We start from the raw sequence: 13,287 nt of genomic DNA on the forward strand, positions 1-13,287 counted from the left end.
TTGGATGAGCTCCTACCTATAATCCTAGTGATAACTGATGGTGGCACTGGCATAAATTAGGTTGCCTTATCACATGCCAAGGACTTCATATATTTATCCCCAATCCTCAAAACTATCCTATAAGATGAAGACTATTAAATATGTAGATTTGAGAAAATTGTAATTCACTTAGTAACAACTAAGTTACTAAGAAACTTAGTCACTCTATATCTATGATAAATGCCAAACTGAAATGTTTATACTCATTCTCTCAAAAGTTTTCATTAGAATGTCCTCTACAGAGCTCACTGAAAGACACATCCATGCACACAGGCACACATGTGCACACACAGCCCCCTCCAATTCTCCCCCTCTCCCCATCCCCACAGTGGAACAATAAAAAGTCTCTAAAACCGTATTCAAATCAAGTGGTAGATTTATTGGCTGCTCCTCTTATTTAGTGAGGTGAAAACACCTCAGTGTAGGACACTCTAAACCTTGTTTTGGCTTCCTGTTGTGCTGAAAAGACCAGCGACAGGTGGGCGGGCGGACGGTCAGTGGACATCAGAAGCAAACAGCCACTGCTCCCATTGCTACAATGATTCATCCATAGGCTTAAGGAATTTTCTGTCTGTTTTTCTTTCAGAGCATCTTCCTCTTTTCAAACTCCTACAGGAACAGAAGAAAAGGAGAAGAGAGAGGGGATAAAAAGATTAAAGCCTCAAATTACATTCATGGTCAAAGTGATTCTGAAACCTCTTGTCTTTAGGATCCCTTGAGCAACCAAAAATTATAGAGGTAAAATATACCAGGATGAGGTGCTTGAACACAAAATGACAGCTTTCAAATGAGTCTGTGTCAGTCTGATTTCTCTAAGCTAGATTCAGAACTTAAGCTGAGAGGTTTTAAATTGTGCTTATTTTCTACTGCAGTATAGTTAGGAGCTGACAAACTTGATTGTGCTTATCCAAATACGTAATACTATGCGTGAGCCACAGCAGCCCTTTTAATAAGGCAATGGAAACAAGTTTGTTTAGTTTCTCAGAGAATAAAACTAAACACAGATTTAGTTAAGATTTAAACAAAACGTCAAGAACCTCAGAAATATATGAAAAGGCAACAATACTGAAAATCAGTTTCTCTAGATTGTAATAATTTCTCTACATTGTGATAATTAGAATACAACAGGATGTGTAGGTGACTGCTGCCACCTACTGGAGTAAAATGGTAATACATGTCTTCAATAAGAATTTAAGCATTTGCTTTTTCCCTTCCTCCCTCTTCTCTCAAATAAAGAAGATTCTTCCTCACAATACTAACTACCTAGATTTTTTTTAAACACTATGGCACACAGTGGCATATTCCATAAGACAGGATCATGCAAAGATTCAATAAACCAATAAGTTTATTTTATTATCTCTAGGACAGTGCCAAAGAACACTATGCCAAAACGTGTTCCCTCCTGGGAAGACTATCTGGGCCTGTTTTCAGCATGTGTACAACATTTTGGTTTTTGTTTGCCTTTTTTTTTTTTTGGTAAAGTCTATAATCATCATAAAAGTAAAGAGAAAGAGCCTTAAATGATCAATCAGAGATAGGCTGCCAAAAATCACTGCAAAGAGATTACAGAAGACACCAACTAAAAATCCCCATCCTTGTCTTTAGTCTCCATCCATCCTGACTCCCAGTTTTTATTTCTTCTTAGTCAGTTTTCAACCTCTCTCCCTGGAAAAATACCTATGGAGTCAGTACAACTATACCTCAAAGACTCTCCATGGAAAAATACAAAACACAAGGCAATTTTCTGCACCACTCCTAAAATGGAATTCACAGCATTTACGGACTCTGAAACCCTTTCTTGTATATCCTATCTCACTACTCACAAAATAGCAAAGGGAAATGTTTAATGAATCAAGTTTTTTAATCAGAACCTTATTCCTGGTCATGCTCAATTAGGATATTAGGATTTTGGTGGGGTTGCTAGAGACCATTAAGCTGCAGACCAGAATGAAAGAAACAGAAGAGACTCAGAAGAAAAGACCATGGTTCCCAGGCCACCTGTGTGGCCTCCACTTTAAGGCCCATAACCTCGGAGCATTCAGGCCACTGCTCCAGCTCACCTTGTACATGGTGGTTCCCAGCTGTGCTGGGGACATGCTGACCACAACCCCAGCACTCTGCAGGGCTGCGATCTTCTCTTTAGCTCCACCTTTTCCTCCAGCAATGATTGCCCCTGCGTGACCCATTCTTCTGCCGGGAGGAGCAGTTAAACCAGCAATGAAGGACACCACAGGCTTGGCCTTGGGACCCTGGAAAGTGGGATTTTAAACACACCGATCAAAACTGGACCTCCAATTCATGACAGCCAGAAAATGACAAATGGTTGGGGCCAGTAACTCATCATCACTAAGAAAACCAACAGAAATACTGAGCTGTGACTGAAACTACTGCATTCTCCTTTGAGATGACTCAACTTTTCCTCCAAACTCACAAAAACAATCCTGAAGCAAAACTGTTAACTATTTAGATATTAAACTTCAACTTCACTGGCATAAGCTGATTTCCACATACACATGTGACGCTTCCACTTGAAAAAAAAAACTGAAAATACGTAAGTTCTATGATTTGTGATAACAAATTAAGACACAGATCAGGTTGTTTTGTCTTAATTCATTATTAGTTTACCTTTAATAAATTTGTTTAAAAGAAAAAGATAGCATATTGGAAAGGACTGAAGAGTGGGAGTCTCCAGTCTCAATTTCCACTTGACTAAAGCGACAGGACCTTCGACAAGGCCCATCACCTCTAGACCTCTGCTGCTTCATCTATGAAATGAAATAGCTAAATTAGATTGGGAGCTGAGGGTCCTTTCTCCTAACATTATAGGATGTCTAAGAAGGAAGATCAGGACTGGTTTTATTCAACAAAAATCCATTCTAATGCACAACTGCTACATGCATAAACAGCACAGCATAACAGTAGATTCTGAGGTTAAAAATAAAAACCCAACACACAGGAAATATAAGAATTCCTGTGGGAGGAAAAAAAAGAATTCCTGTGCTCTAGACTTATGTTACTGAAGAAATAATATAAAATACATATATATCTCAATCAGTTAATAGATGTCATGGAGCAACATATGAATATACAGTTATGTTTCACAGTGAGTGAAGAGACCATGTTCACAAGAGTAACTCAGAGGCAGTAAGACATCCAGGTAAAACAGAGCGGCCTACAGACAGCAGAACCCGAGCACAAGTGGAATCTGGGTGCCTTCAGGCACTATTATCTTCTCCCAGACCAGCAGTTCTCAAATCACTTGGTCTTGAGACCCCTTATACTTAAAAAAATGACTGTGGATCCCAAAGAACTTTTTTTAATGTAGATTATATCTGATATTTATAGTATTAGAAATGAAAGCTGAGAAATTTTATAAATATTTATTAATTCACTTAAAATAATTTTTTAGAACTATTTTTTAAAAACATTTTAGTGAGGAGAGTGGCATTATTTTACGTTTTTGTCAATCTTAAGTGTCTAATTTAATAAGAGGCAAATGGATTCTGATATCTGCTTTTACGTTAGATCTACTGCAAAAATGTTATTTTGGCTGAAGTACAAGAGAAAATCTGGCCTCACACACATATGTACTTGAAAAAGGGAGAAATATTTAAATATCTGTCAGATAACTGAGGATATTCTTTGACACTGAAACGGACCTCTTCAAGTGGTAATTTCTTAAACGTTAGATGAAATGTTCCCTGGAGAAGGAAATGGAAGGCCACTCCAGTATTCTTGCCTGGGAAATCCCATGGACAGAGAAGCCTGGTGGGCCATATAGTCCATGAGGTCACAAAGAGTCAGACACGACTGAAGGACTAAAGAAGATGATGATGATGCAATGCTGGAATCCAGAACCACAGTCCTTTGTTACTTTAAAATCCATTCATTTTTTTGGATCTTTTACCTATAATGATTTTGTAACATTCATTGGTCAGAAGGAAAATATAGGTTCACTGAGTTATAGAGATCTTCTAAACACTGATACATTTCATCATTCAATATCAACAAATCATTCTTCATTATCACCTCCAGCCTCATTAGAGAAGTCTTTAGCAGGGGGAAGTTGTCAAGTTCATGGTGGCAGAAACAAGTATTCTAAAAATATTCATTTGAAAGTTCAAACTTAATCATTGTCAACAAATGCAATGAGTTGTTTTCCTTGACAACACACACAAACACAGCAGGACTGCTTTGTTCACTGTTGAGAAAAGATTCACCAAATAAATACCCAATAACCAGGGTGCCTGGCAGTCATTCTTTCCAGTAAAACTGGTGGTCCATGAAAAAAGCAGGTAATTTAGCTCACGATTCAAATAGGACAGTGCTTTACTTTCCATTTCACCACAAAACTACTGACTTGAGGGTCAAGACTTTATAAAATTAATAATCTTTACTACTTCATTAAGGACATTCTTAAATAAAATTGACTTTTTTTAAGCGCATGGCAGTGCAAGTTCACTAGCACAGTTTGCTTCCACTAACTTGACTCTCGTGAAGGCACCAGCATGCCAGATTCTACAGGTTCTACATGGTCTGACACTGCTGACTCCAGCCTCGTGCTCATCCCTCTTCCCTGCTCTTCATCCTCCAGTAATGCCAGACTGCTCTGCCTCTGGGCCTCTGCTGAGAAAGTTCTCCATCCTCCTTGGATACCTGGCAAATCCTGACTTACCTTTTAAGACGTGGCTCAAGTCTCTTCTTCCCTGCTAACCCTTCTGACTCTTCCTCCCACTCTCCCCACAAATGCCCTTCAGTTGCTCGTTTTCTGTTCAGTGACTCTGCTGTGCCTTTGACACTTTTCTATCATGACCCACAGCACACTGGCCGTGACTTATTCCCCACAGAGTCCCCTCCTAGACTATGACTCTTTGAATGCCAAGCCTATGTTTTCATTTACTTCTGTATGCCCAGCATCTACTATAGGAGAGAATTAAAAAGAAAAAGCTAAATCATTTATTCACCATGTGCTTTGCAAAGAATGTCAGCATCTGATACTTGAGACGCACCACTTTCCACTGGATCCCTCCGTCCCCATATTCAAATAGTGAGAATATTACATTAGAAGGAAACATGATTAGCGTGAACCTAGGATGTCTGACAAATGTATACTCTGTCCTACTGTCAAAGAAGAGTCACTTGAGATTTTTTTTTTTAAGGACCGAAAAATACAATAGAAAAGACTATGAAGAACTGTAGTGTGAGAACAGGACACAGAAACGTGAACTGTGAAAGACTAAAAACAAAAAGATGAGTTAGGATGGCACGAGCGGAATCCGAACAAATGCCCAGGACTATGGCATCGTGTCCCTGAGCCCTGCTGGTATAATGGAGAAGTCAGGCACACCTGGAGGGAACCTCAGCTCTGAAGTACTTACCATTGGCAAGTTGCCAGTTTCCTTACTCAAAAAAGGACAAAAACATCTACTCAAAGCATCAAGATAAAGGTTAAAAAACATTACTCCTGCAGGTAACTACTGTCATTATAATGATGATAGTACAGTCCTCGCAGGACACAAGATTACCCTATTCACTCCGTGTCAGTTACCATGCTAAGCGTTTAGTATGTCACCTGCACCGTTCAACCTAGAAGCTTGTACACAGTAGGTCCTCAGTAAAATTTAGCTCCATGAGACCAATCAGTAATAGGAAAACATGGCAAATGAAACAAAATGTAAAGTTTAGCTTTTCCCATCAAGGGATTTGTGTATTCTAAACACATTTTAAAATTCACTTTAACATAGTGTGCAGCTGGCTCTCCGCCAACCACGAGGTCTGCACACTGGAGAATTCAACCAGCCGCACCCGGAAAACGTCTGGTGGGGCAGGGGAGGAACCCCAGAAAGTTTCAAAAAGCAAAATTTAAATCTGCCAAACTAACAACTATGTACACAGCATTTACATTTTATTAGTTATTGTAGGTAATCCAGAGATGATTCACGGTATACAGGAGGGTATAAGTAGGTTATATGCTAATTCTACACTGTTTTATATAAGGGACTTGAGCATCCACGGATTTTGGTGTCAGCAGGGGTACTGCCCATGGACAGCAAGGGATGACTATGTCATATTAACTTAAGTGGTTTTTCTTTTTTTTTGTAAAATTAAGTCAGTTTTTAAATTTTAAACTTCACACTCTTTCTAAATTTGAGAGACGCATATCATTTTACTCCAGTCTCCTACCAATTTACCTACTCTTTCACTTATTCACCATTTATTGCCTCCTAATACGCCAGAGGACTGGGCTGGGCAGCAAGGCCATAGCAGTTGTTTGCTGTCCACAAGAGCAAGAGTCAGGTGTTCAGCATGCCTTACAGAAGGAACAAGCAAAGGCAAGCAAGGATGAAAACAAGCAACACATGAGACGGGACATGGGTCTGAAAAGGAGTGTCAGGGTAGTATGTAGGGGGCTGGAAAGCCACGCTAAGTCTGCCCTTTATCCCACATGGATGGCAAACAGCAGGTTGGCCAGGTGGGAGGGAAAGGAGCAGAGATATCAGGAAAAAATATTACTGAGATGGTCCAGGTGACATAAGATAAGAGACTGAACCGGAGCAGAGGGTCTAATTACAGATGATGATACTTTGAATCTCCACAAACTACTAAGATCTCAGAGACAGATCTCAGTAACTGAGGAGAAGCAAGAGCTGCAAGAGAAATAAAAGATGACTTTTATTTCTGCATGAAGCACAACGTTGTTTATACACTGTGAACAGTTACACTTAGGGAATAAGCACAAAGGGTAAATCTGGGAAAGGATAAAGATGAGAAAGGCCAGCAGGATGAACGGAGGCCACTGCTGGCTTCAGCCAAAGCAGTGCCAGCGTGGAGAGCACAGCAGCAGCCCACCGAAAGTGCTGACCACATGCCCGGGGCAGCTCTGCACCATGTATCTCCACAGCCCTACGACAGCACCGAGGGAAGCTCTACTGTGTCCCTATTTAGCCCGTGAGGAAACTGAGGCACAGTGAAGTTAAGGAACAAGCCCAAGGTCACACAGCTTCTAAGTGGCAGACAAAACCTAATTGCTGAGGATTAGGGAATGAATAGAATATAAAGAAAGAGATCCAGAGAGTAAAGTAAAAGCATTAGTCGCTCTGTCACGTCCGGCTCTTTGTAACCCCATGGACTGTAGCCCGCTAGGCCTCTCTGTCAATGCAATTCTCCAGGCAACAATACTGGAGTGGGTAGCCATTCCTTTCTCCGGGGGATCTTCCCGACCCAGGGATTGAACCCAGGTCTCCTGCACTACAGGCAGATTCTTTTCCATCTTAACTACCAGGAAAGTTCACCAGAATAAGAAGAACTCTTAAAATTACCACTGAAGAAAATCACGTAGATTCAAAAGAGCCTTTGAAAATTCCTTCAATTACATATAAATATGGAGAAGGAAATGGCAACCTGCTCCAGTATTCTTGCCTGGAAAACTCCATGGACAAAGGAGCCTGGTTGGGGGGCTACAGTCCATGGGGTTGCAAAGAGTCAGACACGGCTGAGCAACTAAACAACAGCAATGCATAGATATGCATCGTTTTGCATAGGCTATTCTGCAGGTAATATCATCCTTTCCTTTAACTCTCCGGTACTCATTATTTTTCTGTGGCATTTAATTTTGACACACTTACTCTCAATCTCTTTCACAAGCATAGACACAAGTTCTCTCTGCCCTCTTGCCCAGCCCCCTGAAGATTCACCTTCACTCTTCACTCATTCGTCAGTGTCACGGACACCCTGGAAGCCATCTGCACGCGCTCCCCAGGCCTTGGCCACAGTGATTCAGAGCACACACGCTCAGTGATGGGGGAGGGGACTGTCGGGCACCAAGCTGCTTCTGTCTTTACTATGCCCCCCGCTCTCTTCCCACCACCCTACGTTCGCCCCAGAAACACAGCTTAATTCCCTTGAGTTAAATGAAATTATGATACAATACCACACTATTCTTTTTTGTTTAATTCAAAGGGAGAGGCAACAAGGAAAGCCTTCATAGGACAGTCAATAAAGCTTTTCCACTTGACCTTTGGAGCAAAGTGCTACTCTATGAGGAAAGACTGAAGCTAGAGGGAGACAAAATCCTGGAAAAGGGTATAAAGGACAGGATCACTAGACAGCCAGCCTTGACAAAGAGAAAGAACACACATCCCCTGAGGTCAGGAGAAAGGACATCAATGACAGGTGAAAATGGAAATGTGCCAGTCAAGTGACAGGCTGATGGCCTGCAAGTTCTGGACCTACCAGGAAGGTAAAGGAGATGCCTGGAGGGAGGATTCATTAGAGAAGCGAAGAACAGGCATCAAGGGAAATGGGGAGGAGAATCAACCCAGAAAGAGTCCTACATTCCCTGAGTGGCCAGTGTTCCAGGCTCAGCTCAATAAGATTTAATTTTACCTTTCATGTTTGCTTAAAAAATTCATCTTTAAACAAAAACAACTTCTAAAGCAAACCTGTGATATTATTCAAGAGCAGAGTGCTGTATTTTTCCACAGCCAAACTTACTGAATTATGTTGCTTCAAAAATTCTGCAGCATTTTCTTCGGCATTACCACCAATTTCACCAATCAATATGATGCCTTCTGTGGCCGGATCATTCAGAAAGATTTCAAGGCAGTCTGTAAAGTCTGTTCCATTGAAAGGATCGCCTCCAATGCCTGGAAAAGTCAAAGAAATTCAACACCCTCTGAAAATTAAGTCAGAAAATATTGTTTCAACAGGTTTCTTATTTTGCCTATGCCCTTCTTATGAATATTTTTAAATGTGTCATCACTCTTGCATTTAACATTTAAAAGATCATAAAATGCTAGACTTATTTCTGCTTATAATATTACATGACTGTTAAATGGTGGTTGGGTCTTGTTAGTCACAAAAAGAGCCATCTTTTTCTTTGGCTCCTTATCAAGACTCATCCCTCCCCCAAAATTACTCCTACATAGCTCTTTAATGAGCATTCTATATAGTTCCCCTAATTAGAAGAACATGACTTTTGAAAACACATTAGCTTTTTAGTAAGCTGTAACTTTTAACCACTGAGTTCTGGTGAGTAGCTCAGTATCAGTACTTTGTATATAACAGGCAATTAATTCTGAAATTAAAAATAATTATACTACTTAATATTATAATCAAAAAGTTTCCTTTATAATCTCCTAGCACAAAAGGTTAATGAAGTATAATAGTATCTTGATTAGCTCATTTGGCAGGGTGGGTGGGTGGGTGAGCTATTACCCTCACTGTGGCAATTTGTTGTGATTTGTTACTGTTCACATGAACTGCAAACCTTACTACCATATTGGACACTTAATGCCATATTAGAAATACCGGATATTTCTTCTACAGCAAAAAAAGAAAAAAAAAATTTCTTTGCACTAAGTAACTGTCTGATGAGGGACACTGCAGAGGAATCACTCACAAGTTAAGACACATGTCTCTGCAGTGGGTGGAGTAGGTGTCCTGATCCCTCTTCCCTCTAACCTGGAGTGGGAGATGACAAAGACCACACACAGGGGCTCTACCACAAACACATGGCATTTTAGCACAAGTACTTAGATCGGATTCAAGTCAAGATTCCCTCCACTGGGGGCCACTTTCTAAATTTTTAAGTTATAAACTTCGGAGAAGGCAATGGCACCCCACTCCAGTACTTTTGCCTGGAAAATCCCATGGATGGAGGAGCTTAGTAGGCTGCAGTCCATGGGGTCGCTGAGGGTCGGACACGACTGAGCGACTTCACTTTCACTTTTCACTTTCATGCATTGGAGAAGGAAATGGCAACCCACTTCAGTATTCTTGCCTGGAGAATCCCAGGGACGGGGGAGCCTGGTGGGCTGCCATCTATGGGGTGGCACAGAGTCGGACACGACTGAAGCGACTTAGCAGCAACAGAAGCAGCATACTCTCTGTGAGAGGGGAATTACTACTCTCAATTTACAGATTAAAAACAGAGGCTAGAGAAGATGGAACTGGCCACTAGTTAAGTTACCTTGTCTTGAAGATTGTACTTTTGCACATAGAAAAGCTCATTTAATGTTTAATACTGATTTTATCAATTTGAGTCAATAAAAATACTCCAGGGTTATATTTCATAATTTTATCATCAAAAGCTGCCTTTGAAAAGCTTTTAAAAGATGGTCTAAAAACATGAAGGAATTGTTATAAAAATGAGAAATTTGCCTGGCTTTTGGCAAAAAATATCAAAATTATTTTAAAATGTAAAAACCCTTTTGTAAATGGGAGGCAGTATGATGGGGCAAAGAGAGAGGGTCCAGGGAGCTCAACCCTCCTCCACCCACCAATCAAGCTACCACAGGACTCTGTGCCAGCTCAGCGGTGCCTCAGAGGGTTGCCCTTAAAGAATAAGACAATGATTGGCAAAGAATTCGGTAACTGTGAAGCACTGAATGACAGCTGGCAATGATAACACAATGCCAAGACAGTGACCAAAGTCCTATCCTGAAGGACCACTGCTTCACAACAAGCAAAGTGAGTCCTGTTTTCAGGGACTACACCCCAGGATGTTTGTTCTGAAACATGGGAGTTAAATCCTGGACCGTGAATCTTGAAAACGTTAACAGCCAGCTTCATGTATAAGCAAATTAAACTCAAGATCATAACAGCTTTTTCATAAAATGACATCAAAATCTCTCACAAATAGTCAAACCAATAATTATTATTACACTTATTCACTGAAGACACTGAACTCCGATAAAATGAGTTTAGAAAAAGTCCTCACCAACACACAAAGACTGCCCCAATCCAACTTGTGTTGTCTGGTGAACCGCTTCGTAAGTCAGGGTGCCGGATCTAGACACGATACCTTAAAGAAGCAGAACTCAGCAATATTAGAGAGTGCTCATGTGACTCTCATATAGTAAAATAAATCACAAACACATGTATATAAAGAACCCATTCCACAATTTGTCCTCCAAACAAACAACACCATCAGGTCATGGAATAAGGAGAAAAGGCCTAAATTATAGCAGGGAGGTTTTAAAAGTTAGAAAAAGAAAGGATTTTATTAGTTAGGGTTTTTTTAATATATAAAACATTTAATTTATTGTTTTTTTTGATGCATCACCAATGTATTACAACTGAGCCACTAGTTCTGTAGCCTCATCAACATTAACTGTGGTACATTTTCTTGACACTGCTGAGAAATCAACTGTTTCTTCAGAGGTTCAATGGAAAGGTTTTTTGGGAAGTTTGCAAGTTCCTTCTGTATATCTACAAGAGTTTGATTCACTCTTTTAACTTTTTAATCATTCACAGTGTTTATCTTCTTAAGATTAGTGGTAACTGGTTTCACTTTATTTTTGAACCCTAAGTTTTTTTGGCTGGCTACGTGGAATACATTCCTGGACTTCTGCCCTTTTAGTTTGTTCCTGGTGGTTGTCCTTCACCGGGCCTTCAAGACCCTTGTATGGCTTCTCAAGTTCCAGGTGATGCCATCTGCATGCACGAGATCCAGCTAGTTAGGGTTGTTTTATGACTACAAAAGCAGTTTAAGAGATACCTGAAGTCTTCCACAAAAAATGACCTTCTGGTGCATACAAAGTAAAATGGAACAATAAATCTATATAAAGGTCCACATGGAAAAAAAGAAGGCATAAATTTCAAGTATTCAGTTCAGTTCAGTCACTCAGTCGTGTCCGACTCTTTGTGACCCCATGAATTGCAGCATGCCAGGCCTCCCTGTCCATCACCAACTCCCAGAGTTCACTCAAACTCATGTCCATTGAGTCAGTGATCCCATCCAGCCATCTCATCCTCTGTGGTCCCCTTCTCCTCCTGCCCCCAATCCCTCCCAGCATCAGGGTCTTTTCCAATGAGTCAAATCTTCGCATGAGGTGGCCAAAGTATTTCAAGTATTAACCTTTGGTTAATAACCCTGGTTTCAGAAAATACATTCATAGTTAGGCTTTCTGTCTCCTGACCACACAAATTCCTCAAGTCAGAAGTCCTGCTTTCCTACATTGATCAGTAGAGCCCACTAATGCTGTTGGAGATTCTGCAGTGATTATCTTTTCTGTTGGACTTGCAACTTCCAGGGGTTAGTAAATGAGACTGTTTTCCCCACCCATGAGTTCCCATATAGAGCACAGTTCAGGCACAAAAGGAATTCAGTAAATATGTACCGAATAGGTCAAAACTGAAAATTTATGGAGTACAATCACCCTCTTAAACAAAATCTAACTGGTGATAGTTTTAAAACCAATCACTATGTGGACCCTATCTCACAAAAAATGACAACCAATAACACCATACCCCATGTGTCTCATTCATCAGTTTTCCCTACTCTCAAGAGCTTCCTGTCTATAACCTCTCTCTTCAACATAGCCCTTCCTTTATGAGACCTTTCATAAATGAGAAGGGTAGGTAGGTAACACCTATGTACATTTGGTGCATTTAGCTTTTAAATCAAAGACAATAAGTAACTTAGTTGTATTTCTTTGTATGTAATTACCTAGTCTCCTTTACATTTCTACTTGATTCTTATGATAGAATCATGTTCCTGTTCATGCAACACCCTAGATTACTGGGAAGCAAAACTATTTTATCTATTCTAGCCTTTTGATGATCAGTATAATAATCAGTGAATAGTGGTACTAGGATTTTATCATTCTTTTGAGGGGATTTCATCTAAAATGAAAGTGATATATAATTTATATACATACAAACATGATATATAATTTATATAAATGCAAAGTACACACATTTAAGGTAATGAAAGCAATGTTTTTAGGGTAGATTACTCCTGCCATCCTTGAAGTATATATATAATAAAAGAGACTATCACTTAAAAATATCTACCATAGGGATACTTCTGCTTCCAAAAAGCAGAGGTATTTTCCTGTATTCTTCCTGCTAAATACAAGTAAAAGTCCTAGACACTACATATAAAACAAATACAAGAAATCTCTGAAAGTTAGATAGAAGGTAGAGTCCTAGAGACCTTGAGACTCAAGTAAAACAATGAAGTGTTTCCAAGTTTCCTTTTGCCTCATGTGTCCCAGATACAAAGATAAAGAAGCTCACATTAAGGCACAGAACTCTCCACCCAAACAGCAGCTTTCTTTAGCAAAAGAACCAAGAGAAGGACAATCTAGCAAAACAGAAAACTTTCAGACAACAACCACTCCATACCAACTATGCACTACAGAAAAAACTGTGGCTCTACCTCTACTCACATAAGCAAAGGCCGAAAAAGAAACCTAGACTTTACGTTTACAAGGCCGTAATGAGGCACCCTGGCAGCACGCC

The 13,287-nt window shown here is 40.1% G+C and overlaps 1 protein-coding gene and 1 pseudogene across 3 annotated transcripts in view; both read right to left on the reverse strand.

Moving 5' to 3' along the window:
- Positions 1 to 397: 397 nt before the first annotated feature.
- SUCLG1 (succinate-CoA ligase GDP/ADP-forming subunit alpha) overlaps positions 398 to 13,287 on the reverse strand; it is a 34,770-nt gene continuing 21,880 nt past the window's right edge. For all 3 annotated transcript variants that reach the window (XM_086326510.1, XM_086326509.1, XM_086326511.1), the window contains 4 exons: positions 10,760 to 10,843; positions 8,533 to 8,684; positions 2,100 to 2,288; positions 398 to 648 (listed from right to left, as the gene is read on the reverse strand). In XM_086326510.1, coding sequence (XP_086182636.1) covers positions 622 to 648; positions 2,100 to 2,288; positions 8,533 to 8,684; positions 10,760 to 10,843 — 452 coding nt within the window. In that variant the 3' untranslated portion in view covers positions 398 to 621. The remainder of the gene's footprint in view (positions 649 to 2,099; positions 2,289 to 8,532; positions 8,685 to 10,759; positions 10,844 to 13,287) is intronic.
- On the reverse strand, positions 11,080 to 12,296 carry LOC147363100 (ribosomal biogenesis factor pseudogene; annotated as a pseudogene).

The sequence above is a fragment of the Bos grunniens genome, chromosome 11 (assembly GCF_055505025.1).
Source record: "Bos grunniens cultivar Pamir isolate PY7600 chromosome 11, Bosgru_T2T1.0, whole genome shotgun sequence".
Classification (NCBI taxonomy): domain Eukaryota; kingdom Metazoa; phylum Chordata; class Mammalia; order Artiodactyla; family Bovidae; genus Bos; species Bos grunniens.